This window comes from Melanotaenia boesemani, chromosome 16 (genome assembly GCF_017639745.1).
Source record: "Melanotaenia boesemani isolate fMelBoe1 chromosome 16, fMelBoe1.pri, whole genome shotgun sequence".
Classification (NCBI taxonomy): Eukaryota; Metazoa; Chordata; class Actinopteri; order Atheriniformes; family Melanotaeniidae; genus Melanotaenia; species Melanotaenia boesemani.
In genome coordinates this window covers 9554814-9569390 of record NC_055697.1, presented here as the reverse complement: position 1 = coordinate 9569390, position 14577 = coordinate 9554814, and the positions used below count along the sequence as shown (strand labels likewise).

The window sequence follows — 14577 nt, the reverse complement described above, 5'->3', positions numbered from 1 at the left end:
CATAGCGACTGGGAGAAGACACCGGTGTCATTGAATAATCTGCTGCTCTTCCTTGCTCTGCCACATCTTGCATCCCCTTTTAAATCTCTTATCAGGGGAAAAGATAGTGTCCTCTGACACCCCTGGGTTATTGGGCTTACAAACAGACAGCATCAGTGGAAAATAAACAGGAAACGATCATGGACGGCTTATCTGGAGTAAAGGAATGGAATCTTAATCTCGTTATTTCCAAGATGCCTGATTAGCCTCTTTTTATATGAACTTTTCTCTATCTAAAAGTGTAAAAAAGTGAAGTTAAAAACTAATCCAACAATGTTATCACTCAGCATCACATTACTCTGTGATAGTTAAATAACATTTTCATCCAGTTTCTGAAATAAACACCGCACAACCAGTTTAGGGGTTGACAACACATAAGGTGAGATGTGATAACACGTTTGATATATGAGGCGCAGACGGACAGAAAGGATGAAACCACACGCTTAAAGCTAAGTGAGAGGTCCGAAGTTGTTTATGGACATGAGTGAAGGTCTTCGCGGAGCCCCGATGACAACGTTTCTGCAGAATTTCATGCGCATGTTTCCTAACAGGTGTCTGCGGCCACTCAGAGCTCAGACTCCTGAATGCCGCGTTCATAGTCAAAATAGCGATCATGAGTGGGTCATGGTAACATGAATCCCATTCTTTCCAGGACCTTATTTGTGTTGATATGTTCTTATGAAAACAAACTGATCCCCCCCAGTGTGAGGGGCCTGTTGCAGCCATGTGTGCCCCTTATCTTCCCTGCGCTAAATGCTTAAAGGTAAAGGTTAAGTGTATAACAGAGGTTAAATATGAGAGCACAATGAGCTGGCAGGCTTACAGCGTTACCCCCTTTAGAATATGTCAGGTGGTAGGGGGAGGCTTTCTATGTAACTCAGTGATGAGACAGTGTGGCAGCAGCCCCCACGTCAGCATATGCTCGACAGATGGAGTCACTCTGTCGGTTGTAGGGGGCCAAAGTTCTCTTCCTGACCATAAATATGTGTGGAATTCCAGCTCCAGCTAGCTATGTATATCGATGAGCAATCGTTTGAGTGTAACTGTCTGTGGGTGTGTTTTCCGACTTAACTTGAAACTTTAACTTGTTAATTGTCATGAAGAGGTCTTCAACTGTGATTAGGTGCAGATTTCACATTAACTGGATAAGTAAGGTTCATTTAACCTGGAAAGATGAAGAAGAAAGAATGAGCATGTTGTTTGGAGGTATTTAGATGATAGTTGGATAAAACTGAAGATCAAATAACTTTTTTTGTCTGTAGCACAGCGTTTCTCCTTGGCACATTAAGTTATTAACAAGAACAACACCTGACTGAACCACACTTCCAGACAGATCTCTGGGTTGCTAAAACCAAGTGAGTACTGCTATGTCAATCAACGTCCAATGAGCCACTGTGTCTGGCTGAGCCTTAAGGTCAAATGCTGCACATACCAGGTGCAGCTTTACAAGTGACTTTGACATTAAACAGGAGCCAGTCATCAAACCAAACTCATCTGGCAATCATCCAGGCTGCCATGAAACAGAATTGACCGCCTCCAGGACTAAACATCCTTCACATATACGCTAACCTGGAACAGGAGCCTCTGCTCCTGATTTGAGCAGATGCTAGGATATGATCTCATGCTGTAGCAAGCGGTGCCACCTCATATGATCCAGGGTGCGGCTGGGTTGTCTCTGAGTGACAGAGGAGGATCAACATCTGTCTGTGCTGCACTCGTATGGTGCCAACTAAGTTGTGGATTTGTCACTGTATACTGCTTTATGCATGCACCATGTGGATATCTTGGTGAGTATAACAGATAGTCTGACAGACAGACGGCAATTATTGTTTCAAGTGCATGGGATTATCCTGGAGCCTAACGCTCGCCTGGACTGCAACCTCTCCAAGTGAGGAATGACTTCAGATTGAATCATTCTATCAATATTCAAGCTTATTACATGTATTTTAGTTGTTTGGATGCACATCAGCGTGAAGAAGACAAAGTATTTTTCTTGGGTGATGAGTCAAAGACATGGAAGAACAGACACTGCGACGTATGGCTAAAGACTGAAAAATCCTGCAGCAAAAGATATGAAGATGAAGCTTTACTGTTATCTAAAGGTTAATCCTGAAAATTTCTGTTAATACTCAAATATAATGAATTCTAATAACCAGTAAATCTTTTCAAACATTTAACTGCACATAGATAAAGGCTTTTGTTGCCTTAGCTGCCTGCGCCTCAGGCTCACAGATGGAAAAAAATGCTGAGAAACTTTTTTTGAGGAGAGCAAAAATAGACTTCTGCTGACTATTTTAAACACCACTGAGGACAGCATCCTTTTATGTTTGAGGTGATGATGCAGAATGACAAGAGGCTGCATCACATGCTTTAAAAATGTGGCTGCAGATATGATTACATATGAACGTAATACTGTGCAAAAGTCTAGATCCCCTTTCTTTACATTTTATGCTTCTGAAGAGTGAGTTGTTTCAAAGTGGTCCTCAGAAGCTGTTCTCCAGGCTTTCTTAAGGTCTTTAAAAGTTTTTCTTAGGACATTTGCTGTTTTCTTTCATTTACAATCTAGTTCTTGTCAAGGACCTTTTTAATTTTTTTTTTATTTTGCTTAAAAATAGCCCCTATCCAAAGGCATGAACCAGTGCTATGCATAACAGAGAACTTAGCATAGGACCAATTTTAATTGTATCTTTAGGCAATTTGTTGCTATCAGCTGGTAATTTATTCCCATTTCTCTTGTTGAATCTATAAAAAATTCCAAATATAACAGTAGGACAGGACAAGATGATTCCCAAATCTGAAAACATTTTTTGACATGCTGTTTAGTTGGTCCTGAAAAAAGGATGAAACTGAATAAAAGGAGGAAAAAAGAAGACGTAGCATGTCCAAAAAAGTGCTTTAGGATAAAAGTATCTGAAAGTGATGCCTTTAAGAAACAGGAAAAACAAATTCAGCAAAGACCTGACCCAGAACCAGAGAAATGCGTTGGGAAATTCAACTAATCTATTTAATGTTCAGCAAAGCCTCATCAGAGATGGTCTCCATGGAAGACTGGTTGTCAAGAAGCCATTTTTAAAGAAGGGCAATGGGGAGAAAAGACTGAGGTATGCCAAATGGCACAAGAACTGGACTGAAATCAGTGGCAACAGGTCTGAGGGGGTCATGAATCCTTCCCAGAGCCTCGACCTCAATATTATTGAAGCAGTGTAAGATCATCTGGACAAAGAATGCAACAAAAGTCAGCCAAGATCTAAAGAAGAGCTTTGGAAAGTCTTTCAAGAAGCCTGAAGAGCTATTCCTGAAGACATTACAAGAAAGCTCGTTTCAGAGGGCTCAGGCTGGGCTGAAGAATAAAGCTGATCAAACCAAAAATTGAATTTCAAGCTTTACAGGATTACACAAACTCTGTTTCTGCCTTAAAAACTATCATTTAATTTATGTTTTCACCTATTTAATAAGTTGCTGCTCCAATTTTTTATTTTAATGGTAATATATAAGGAAAGGGGGTGTCTGGAGACTTTTGCACACTATTTTATATCCTGAAAATTAGTTGAAATTTAATTAAAAACAAGAGGGATTTTGATGCATGACTGCATGTATTTAAGTCGGTCAGTAGTTGGTCTCATGAGCTGCATCGGTGAAACACACAATGAGCTTTTCTATGTAAAATGAAATAAAATAAATATTTATTAAATGAATGCATGTGAATGAAGGGGGGGGGGCAAAGGAACTGAACGAGTCTTCACAGACAGACAGTTTGTTTAGACATTATTTCAACACGGATGTTATGACATGCAATAAATTACAATATGCTGTCAAACGGAAGACAGCGACCACTTACCGCTTTGTCAAACTCCATCTCTGAAAAGAATTTATACCAAGGCTCATTCTCTAAATCTACATCTTCTGGACTTAAATCCTGAGTCTAGGGGCATGGCGACAAGAAGAGGAGGAGAAAGAGAAAGAGAAGACAGTTCAGACAGCAAAGCATATACACACAACGGTAATGAGTCTAGCAAACATCGTTGATTCAGCCCATTTTTCTGCCAAACAACCACAAATAATCTTCAATACTGCAGGTGGGCTCAGTGAGGAAGATAAATACTGATGGGAAGTTCATGAAATGATAGGTTCATGTTCTTTCAAGCCTTTCATGAAATTGATATTTTGAGACAACGCTTATTTGCTTTCTTGCAGAAAGTAAGATGAGAGCATTGATATCATAGCCAGCAGCTGATTAACACAGCTTAGCATAAAGACTGGGAAAATGGGAGCCTCTCCAGAGAGACTGGAACTTTCCAACAGTAACAAAATCTGCTTCCCAGTACCTCGTAAGCTCACTAATTAATACGTAATATCTCATTTGTCTTCTTCTCACTGTAAAGTTGCCAGGCAACCAATCGAGACTCCAGGAAGTCCCTGCTCCCAACCAACAAATTGCCTGGCTTAAAACTGCAAATTGTTTGCTTTGCCACTTCAGTTTCATGTGAGTTGCTGAGCTTTCTATGTTTCCAGTCCTCATAGACAGATAACCTAAGTGGCTTTTACTTCATATTTGGACAGAGTGGTATCCATCCTCTCATCTAACTGAAAAACAAATAAGACTAATAACTGTCGAATGAGTCCTTCAAACTCACAGACATCAGCAGAATGAACGTTTCTCCTGTCCACGTAGTTAACATCCACTGCGAGCGGATCCCTTTGATGCCAGTTTGGACAGAAGAAATGACTTAAATTTAGCAACTGTTGCTTCAATTTAAGCCTATATGCAGTACTTTAAAATGCACATGAATTTCTATTAACCTTGCTTTCATTAAATTAAAATATTTTCACTCTAATCAACAAAAACATACAGAGGATAACTTTTAATCCATGCATCCTTAGTTTTGACATTGTAAAACCATCTGAATGATCAGATACATTCAGGAAGATTTAAGTAAGAACCAACAATGCTTCAAACACCACAGAGTGAAATAAATTGACCTAACATACAGCAAGAAGGACGCTCCTCTGTGATAACTGAGCTTGTAAATGAGAAACAACAGCTCATTATTTTAAAGCAGTCCAGTGACAAACTGGAGTAAACTGTAATGAGCACAGTGGTTGGCACTGGTATCAAGCCAGCTGAAAGAAACTAGCTTCATCTAGTAGCTTGACGCAACTGGGTATCAAACAAGCAGTAATTACATAACACCCCCCCCCCCCCCTCCCATTTCTGCTCCATCAAAATAATGAACCTCTTATTATTATTATTATTATTATTATTATTATAATATAATAGTTACATGCATAAAACTTGACATATCAATGTGAAAAATAGCCCTTTAGGACACAGATTTATGTATCATCATTTGAATTTACCGCAAGCTGTCTGGTCTAGACAGGAAAGTGGGATAGAGAGCGTTACACTTCCTCCACAGAAAACACACCAGATCCATGTTTTGTGTCTGTGCTGGCAGCCTCTCACAGCGACCTGATCCAGCCCAATAACCTTAAATTGAAGACAGCAAGACAACAGCTATCCTTGTAAGTGATACTCCCCCGCTCGCTTTCCAAGCAGGATCGTCTGTCCCTGCAACAGGACACCGTTTAGGAATGTGGTGGCTACACACACGTCGCCTTCCGAGCTATTAGTGATGCAGCCGCCAGGGAGCTGAGATACAGAGGTGGTGGTGGCGGTGGTGTGAGGATGGATGATGATGGATGCAGTGGGGGACAGCTCAAACAGCACAAACACCGACAGGGAGACAGAGAGGGAGAGAGAGAGTGGGGGGGGGGGGGGGGGGGGCAGACAGATAGCTGGCATACCGTTCTCTCCAGCTTCAGCACCGATGATTTCCCCGGCTCATACTCGAAGATGCTCTTGGGCTCGGCGCGGTACTTCCTGGTGTCTACCTTTTTATCCGGGGGCTCCCACTCGTTCCTGTTTCGGAGGCGGGTGTCAGGGAGGGGTGGGGTGAGGGATTGAAGAGAACCAATCCTTATTAAATGGTCTCCATGGCAACCAGCACTGGCTAAGATGATCTTTTTATTTTTTCTTTCATTCAAACATGACGTCGGCACTCATTATGCCAGCCCCCCTTCTCCATGTGTCTGTCTCCTCTTCTAATGATGATGTGACAGAAAATCCAATTCGAGCTCAGAGCCGAGCCGTAATTTGATAACGTAAACAAGATTGGACTCAGTGACAAAAAGCAGAAGGTAACATTTCCTGAGAGGATTTCGTAACTGACTGTTGAGGTTAAAACGACTACTCAACTATTAAAACAGAAACTCTCTTCCTTACGCTCACCCTCACCCCAGAAAACTAAAGAAAAACATTCTTTCTCATTAAAAATTAAACTTAATAAAGATGTGTTTGAGAAGATGATGCGACAGAAGGGTCAGTGCTTAACATCTGCTGTCATTTTTAGTTTTTGTGGGCAACAACTCTACATCTTACATCACTTTACCTTTAACATTAATTTCTTTTGAGAGCTGATCCTCCTGTGTGAGTGTTAACATGTGAGTATATGTGTATGTGGGAGGGGCGGTCAGACTAATCACACCTAGAGTAAAAGCTGGAGGATACAACAGACGAAGTGAAATGTAATAACCTCAGATTCAGGCATTAGGAAGCAACTTCTGTTGTCATATTTGGTGACATTACTGTAGCTTCATGCTCGTCACAAGATTGTTACATTTTTTTCCCTAGAAGTTAATGTCATACAGGGAGCTACTTATCATTACAGTATGACCATATACGGAAACACTGCCTGTCAAAAAGATGGATTAAAATCTAATTTTTCCAATTAAAAATATATTTATTCTTAGTTACACAATTTGTCACGGCATTTTAACTTTTCTTGAAATCAATAGCTCCATTCTTAGTGCAAAACGATGCAGAATACTAACATGAAAATGAATGTCATAAGGAAGGTTTGGAACAGATGGAGGACACTGACCTTTTGGCAGAAGGTTTGAGGGAAGAGGAGCGCGTTGGCACTGGCATCGACCTGCCTCTTGAGTCGACTTCATCGTTGCTTTTTGAGCGTGGGACTGCTCTGACTGATAGAAATCAGCAGAATAACGTCAGATCAGCTGAAATTTAGCTTAATCCTTGAAAATGCTAAAAATGAATTTTCAGTGATTCCATTTTCCCAAACTCACCATCTTCCAGGTAACCAAAGGGAGCGGGAGCATTGTCTGATAGAGAGGGGGGAAAAAAATCACACAATGTTCATGCTGAATTTTTATTTCTGTTTATCTTTGATATCTGAATGGAAGTAATATATACAGCACATTACTAAATAATTCAGAGGGCGTTAAAATCCTGTCTTTTTCCTTACACTGAGCTTCACACCTTCCATTAGGCCAAGCATTGCAGGCTCACAAACAAAATCAAAGTGTGTCAAATCAAAGCACTTTACTGGAAGCATTACTGAGCTAAAAAGGGACCAAAGCATCAGTGAGCATCAAGGCTTTGAATGAGTAATGGGTTGTAAAGCCAACAGTCCACAGTGCTGCACTAAGAGCAATCCAAGGATAATTACCTGTGAGATAACGTTCAAACAACCATATCAATCAAAAATGCACACACAGATTGATCATTTTACATCCAACAGTGAGTGGAGACTAATAATAGAAAATACTCTAATACAAGGCCCTGTCATTTATTCTACATAAAGATCGCACCCATTTCAAAGAAAATCTAAGATCCAAAACCAGAACCAATAATCAAATACTTTGAGACACTAACCAAAACATAATTTTAGTTATATGGACCAGGATTACTAAACAATTTGAAGGTTTTGTGTTTTGTGTGTTCACAACCATAATGCAGGACTATAGCACCATCTAGTGGACACAACCACACACTGCCTCTCCAGAACAGCAGCGACGCTGATCATGCTCTGGTGGAAAATAGCTAGAATAAGCTTTTACAAATTAGCCAAATATTAAAACAAGACAGCAGTCTGAAGCTTTTATTACTAGATGGTTAAAGAGAAGAAGATAGAACATGAGTCAGTGGGATTAATCTATGAAATTAAATGAAAATGACACGTTTCTTCTGAATTTCTGAAAAAACATTGTAGATTTATCTTGCTCAGTCAGCCATGTTTAAATGAACATTTAAGCAACCAAATCGACATTTCTTTGATAATATCAACTGGAAAGTAGTGTTTTTGTAAACATTTAACCTGTACCTTAGCAATTCAGTATGCATAATGAGGTTGCCATGGGTTTGGAGGAACTTTTAAAAACGCAGTAGATGCTAACCTGACTCTTGTTGTTACACCTAATATTAGTCATGTTCCTAAAACACTTGTTACTACGTCTCTCATCTTCTAAAAGGGCACAGAAACCTGTCCGTAAGGTAGAGTTTTTGTAAATGCTTACACACTTCGACCATAATTGAACTAATCCTAATGGGATCACCAAGATTACTTATGACTAATAACACAACTGTCACGTGAAACAGTGTGGGGCTAATGTTGCACAATACAAAAAACCTAAATATTAATTTAACACCTATGTATATAACTGAGCTAAAATACAATCACCACTTTTAGATGGAAAAAAATTATGATGATCTTACAACAACATTAGTCAAATCACAAATTCCATAATCATGAACTCAAATGTTTTTATCCTGCTTACTGCATTTATAATGACTCGGGGAAGTCCATCTAGTTTTTCTTCAAGTGCATAAGGAGTCAAATGCATTTTTAAAAGTCATAATGCATCTTTCTAAAAGTCTGTACATTTGCAGGCCTTCCTCCAGGATTCTCTGATAACTCATAGCTAAATTGATGATGCACAGTATAAATGAGCTTGCCCTGTCCTTTGCTAAATGTTTATCTATCAGTGTCAGCATACACATGCTGAGGTTATTTACTGTTGTCTTTAGTCAAATGTTTGTATTTGAAATCTAATGTCCATTGTTTTGCTTAGTTTTGGTGGTAATAAACAGTCATTAACAAATGCAAAATAAAATAGTCCTACATGTTGAAAATATATATTGGAACATTTTTTCTTTTTTATGTTGAAGTTTTGTTTCCAGTCATCATATGCTTTCACAGTAGTGTGTCTAAACCAGCTCTATCAGCTCTATCAGCTCACATGCTGAAGTACTACTTCTATAACTCTACAAGGGTTTAATAGTCCTCCCATATGGAACAGGGGCCATAGTCCAGTGTGAGAGATACAAGACAAAGACCACATCACTATGGCTGAATGACTGGGTCGAGGCATCTCTGAAAAGACAAAGTTTGTGTGAAACTTCAAACTTCTGCCAAAATAGTTCCAGACTAAAACATAACACAGTGTTGAGAGGTGTGCTACAACACTCTTAGTGGCGGGTACCACAAGGTGGAGCCCATGCTGCAATGAGTTGGAGATGTTGGTGGCAGGTAAAGAATCAACAACCTATGAGGGAGGAGTGACTTGTGTTTTTACTTCATCAGAGTCTAATGTTAAAGGATGAATTGTTGTAGTGGAATATCTCATTCTGCTCACAGTAAAGGTGTTTTCCACAGTGGACATTCTGACTTTAACATTGGCAATGCAGCAATCTGAGGTGGCTAAAATAAATTTAGCAATCGTTCTTCTTGTTTATTTGTGCGTGATATGACTAAATTTCCTACATAAAATCGGCACAAACTAATAACTCACATCAATAATGGCTCTGTGGTCTGGAGTTAACATCAGAAAAGATTAAGTAAAGATTTTCAAGTACTTCTTTAATCTATGTGTGATTTTAACAGGCAGGTACTACAAGCTAAAAAGAGCTGTAGGATTTGAGAAGGCTCAAGATGGCTGCAGATTAGTAATGCCAATGAGAACGAGGTTACTGCCATCAGATACCTTTGGATTTCATGTGAATTTCAAAGTTCTCGGGAAAAATGTAGGTGGGGTGGTACGGGTTTTCCTCAATAGGCTCTGAACACAGTGATGGAGAGACAGGACAGCGTGACATATCACAGAGACACATGCAGATCTTCCACAGCAACACTCATCAAACATGGAAACAACAGGAGCAATAAAAAACTTACCTGGTAATTTATGTATCTGTTTGAACATTGTCTTATACCAGTCTTTGGACTTTTCCGTGTTCTGAAACAGAAAAAAAAGCTTTTTAAAACCATGGATTTGTATATCAGAACGTGAAATATATGTCACCTATCTGCTTTCAGTCAGGTGTTCAGCAGTCTTGGTGGTTTTTGGATTGGTTTGGATATGTCTAACCCTACTGCAGCTACCGACACTAACCTTGCCTTTCAGATTTTGTATTCTGGCGCCTAAATTGAGCATCATTAATGTTTTCATCAAAACATACATTTCATCTGGTATAAAAATCTAAAATATCCCCTTTCTATGAATGTTAGTGCTCAAAAGATGACCAAAAAATTAAAGTCAAGAATAAAAACATGCCAATAAAATGCTTTAAAAAAAAAACAAACAATAATAATGCTAAATAATCAAAAGCGTATTCTTTACATGAACAGAACAAACAAACATTTACAAAGAGTAAATTAGTCTTCGTTGGACAGCTGGTTTTGTTACTTACTCGTTCAGGCACAATAGGCTTATTGAGAGGAGCGAAGACCGGGGAGTGCAGGGATAGCCGCAGCCTCTTCCCGTCCATATCAGAGACCGGACTCGTCAAGTCTCTCCCTGGATCAGGGCTTTTGTCCCTCTCCGGGGTTGGGTCTGCAAAGCACACAGAAATAAATAACTCTCAGAGCAGGATCAGGCCAAACTAAGGTTAAAGTATGGCCTTAAATCCAACTCAAAAGTGATTGTGGGCTTCATGCAATAAAAACATATGGGAAATAAAAACATAAGGACTTCTTCCTCACCATTCATGTAACCTGACAAGGCAGGAAAAGAACATTAACTATGCTGTGTAAAGCTGGTGTGTACTCGGTGGGGTCAAAGCTTCCAGTGACGTGACTATTATGAAAGTAGGGTAATGATTAACTTTCCTACTACTCAATGGGACAGTAACATGGTAGCACCATGCCTCTTGGATGCATTGTATTAACCACATGTGCATTTTACTACTAAATATTTAAACTTTTAAGTCACATACAGCTGACTTGCTTTGTGGATTATTAAAGGTATCAAATCCACCAGTTTGTCTTGCTGTGAAAATGAATTATTCCAGTAATAAATGTGCAAAAACACAAAAATAACAACAAATAGCTGTTGTTGTGCAAGAGGTCTACATCATTCTTTAATCCTTAATTTGCTTTTTAAAACACTACTGAAGCATAATTGATCGAATAATTCTTGGAACATTTTGTTGCTCCAAGGGTAAAGTTTTTATTATATATAGAGGATGTGATACTGACTTGTGTGTCAGTGAGACAATTCCAGTAGGGTCTGTACACCCATAAATATCAGAGGGTGTGCACATGGATGAAGCTACTTAACCTGCTAGTTATTATGATGGGGAGGACTAAATATTTAGACTTATAGTTTAGAAATATTTCATTCTGTCGCAACTGATATACAGACTGAGCTCCATACTATCCAAGTACGGTAGCTGTTAAATTAAGAGCAACTCTACATCAGTGTAAATTTGAAGCCAAGTATAAAGAGTCCCCAAGAGCCAAAGGATATGGTACATTAAATGTCAAGCAAAGAAAGGCAAGATAATATTCTTAATTAATGGAGCAAATGCATTGCAGAAGGTAACGATAATGTCTAAATTTAATTATGTTTCTACCGGGTTTTTATAAATGTCAGGAAATAGTTGATATGACGACATCTTAACACATACAATGCCTCAAATACATTAAACTGCTCATAGCTTCTTCTTGAAATAAAGAAAAGAAAAAAAAAAAAGAAATCAATTTGTCGTCAAAACCTAAATGCATACCTTCTGAATGAGAAAGATGCTTTTGCTGCTCTGTTGTGAGAGAAAGACAGACAGACACATGCTGATGAAATGTGACCTAGCAGTGAGGCAAAAGTGTGAAAGCACTGGTTACATGGTGTGCAGCACAGACAGAGAAAATGCTGATGGATTGCACACACAATTAGCTCACAGTATCACAAATCTTGGGTAGTAAAATTTCACACATACAGGTTAATGACAGGCTAGACCAACTTTTGGAAGCTCTTCTTGGTATGTGTCACCCACCGCTTACAGTGCTTACCTCTGTTGTGCTGAAGCAGGACAATGGTAGGATTTACGGTGGTGGTGGAGGGATAACCAAAGCTGAGAGTTGATGTGATGCAGTTCTGAGTGTCAGCAAAGGATGGAGCTTGGTTTTCTTTTATGCTTCTGGGTAAATTGACCTAAAAAGAGCAGAAAAAATTACTGTAAGGCTTAAAGAGTTGAATAAATTTTGCAGATATTAAACCCTAAAATAATATCACACAGTAAAGTTAAGACTTCATCTTAAATGCGGTGAAAATAAACATACCTGGCACTGAGTGCTGTTTTCAGGAGGTAGATGAGCTGTATTGTTGCTGCCTCCCTCAGCCCCTCCTGCTTTATAGCTGTCTCCATTAATCTGGCTTGTCCAGCCACCTGAAAAGAGTCCAGAACTTTCTGAGCCAGTACAGCAAGAAGAAAAACAATTAGGCTGATACTAAAAGGTGCAGTTTTTCCTGTGAACTCATAACAGCAAACCACAATAGATGATTGCAATCCAAATAAATCTTCATTTCATTCAGCTGGGTGAGTGCCTTCTTTGGGAGGTTTCATGCACAGAGCTGTTAATATCTCCAGAAAAGGGGAAAAAAACAAGATTCTCCCACAATCTCTGAACTTTGTGAGGAGAACAAAAAGCCTATTCAGTGAGCTGCAAAGATCGTTTGTTCCTGTGGCCTTTTTATTCAAGCTCTGCAACAATTAAAGCATCTCCCCAACAGTCTTGGCCAGCCCCCAGTTCTGTTCCAAAGTGCTCTACGTTGCAAACAATCCCACAGATGGGCCTCCTGCTCCAAAGTGCAGCGTGGGCAGGCCATGACAAAGAAGCTTTTTGACACTTACATGAAAATATGAGCAATCGCCCCTCATTATGGTTCTGAGAGTGCCTAACAACTGCAAACACACTTCAAAACATGAGGTATTATATAATCCTGACACACACACACACACAAAAAAAAATCCAAGAGGCACGTGTGGAATTTTTTACAACTAAATAACATGATGAAATGCCTTTTAAATTATGGCAACATTTTCATCCTCTGTCTACATTCTACATTATTCTTTTCTTTTTTACATGGCTTTGCAATTATTGCTGCCTTCTAAATGTTATTTCATCATGTGAAGAACTCTTGTGAAATGGAAGAAGCACAAGCTCTGACTTACTTGGCGCTGTGATGGCGTTTGGCTCGTCACTGATGCTGTCCTCATCATCAATGTGGACGAGGGTGGCCCTTAGAGTTACAACTCCCTTCCCTTTGCACACTCTGCTTGGGTCCAAATCTGAAAACAAAAATTAAGCTCTTGTTTCCTCTGTGCTTAATTTAAGATCTCATTTCTGTATGCTGCATTCTCAGAGTGCGCTTGTGCTCCAGAGCTGCTGGGAATTCACGTTATTGCTACCTCATGGCCTAAATGACTGAAATAGAACTTTAACATGAAAATCAGGGCATGAAATTAACATCCTACTGTCTGCAAAACTAATTATCATCATCACCACGCTGTCAAGAGGTGAAAGTGGAGCATTTGAAAATTCTCCTGTAGGTTTAAGTTTCTTTAGTTTTCTATGTAGGTATGAGCAGTCATACAGTTGAAAAATTCATGAGGTGTGGAAACCTCACCTGCATTGGGAATCAGGTCAGGAGAACCTTTCATGGTTTTCAGAGGTGTGATTCTGACAGCACAAACAGTCCGAGGACCTGATACAAGACAAGCCACAAACCAAAAAACTGACATAATTATACAATATGTCATAAATGTGCATAATTTGTGCCTCTGCTGCATTTAAATTTAAATGATCTCGATGTGCAAGTCATGAGGATTGCTAAATTATTGAATGAAATCCGGCAGAGTGGACTCACTGGAAGTTGTTCTTGGTTCTATGCTGCCCCCTGCTGGAGAGCCCTGGAAGAGAAACACATGGAAGTCCATGTGAGGAGATTTAGACCACGTAACAAAAATTATAAAGTGCTACAAATAAATAACTATTAATGCTTTCTCAGGCAGTTAGAAAAAGTGCAAAGCATTACAAAGCTTTCTTGAGATGTGATAGTAAATTCCAACTACATTTCCATCCATCCATTTTGAGCTCAATATAAAATAACTAACAAAAAATTTAGACATGCCTCTTGGTGGATGGAAAAAATCTTTATAGACAAACTGTATTCAGCTGTGCTGGTTTCCAAATTACATGTGCCTTAATGTTGTGCCCTTAGCTTTACCAATCCAGCGGCCTAACAGTAGCACCGCCTGCAGATACGCCTGAAGATATTTGCTTTGGATCAGCTCCTGTACATCACATCCTAGAAGCTTTTACATCGTTTGTTCACCAGACCAGCTGCAGTATTTTCTCACAGCATGCAATGTGTTTTATTACACACGTTCAATATCTTTGAAAC

At 39.3% G+C, this 14577-nt stretch overlaps 1 protein-coding gene across 8 annotated transcripts in view; it reads right to left on the bottom strand.

The window, feature by feature from the left end:
* The window catches only part of LOC121655661 (sorbin and SH3 domain-containing protein 1), a 39901-nt gene that overhangs the window by 17180 nt on the left and 8144 nt on the right, over positions 1–14577 (bottom strand). For 5 of the 8 annotated variants that reach the window (XM_042010454.1, XM_042010450.1, XM_042010449.1 and 2 more), the window contains 13 exons: positions 14041–14083; positions 13801–13878; positions 13346–13462; positions 12453–12559; positions 12183–12324; positions 11903–11932; positions 10586–10728; positions 10071–10131; positions 9883–9957; positions 7186–7221; positions 6981–7083; positions 5845–5959; positions 3878–3961 (listed from right to left, as the gene is read on the bottom strand). In XM_042010454.1, the coding sequence (XP_041866388.1) occupies positions 3878–3961; positions 5845–5959; positions 6981–7083; positions 7186–7221; positions 9883–9957; positions 10071–10131; positions 10586–10728; positions 11903–11932; positions 12183–12324; positions 12453–12559; positions 13346–13462; positions 13801–13834 (1047 nt within the window). In that variant the 5' untranslated portion in view covers positions 13835–13878; positions 14041–14083. The remainder of the gene's footprint in view (positions 1–3877; positions 3962–5844; positions 5960–6980; positions 7084–7185; positions 7222–9882; positions 9958–10070; positions 10132–10585; positions 10729–11902; positions 11933–12182; positions 12325–12452; positions 12560–13345; positions 13463–13800; positions 13879–14040; positions 14084–14577) is intronic. The other 3 variants (XM_042010453.1, XM_042010452.1, XM_042010451.1) reach the window with 3 other exon arrangements.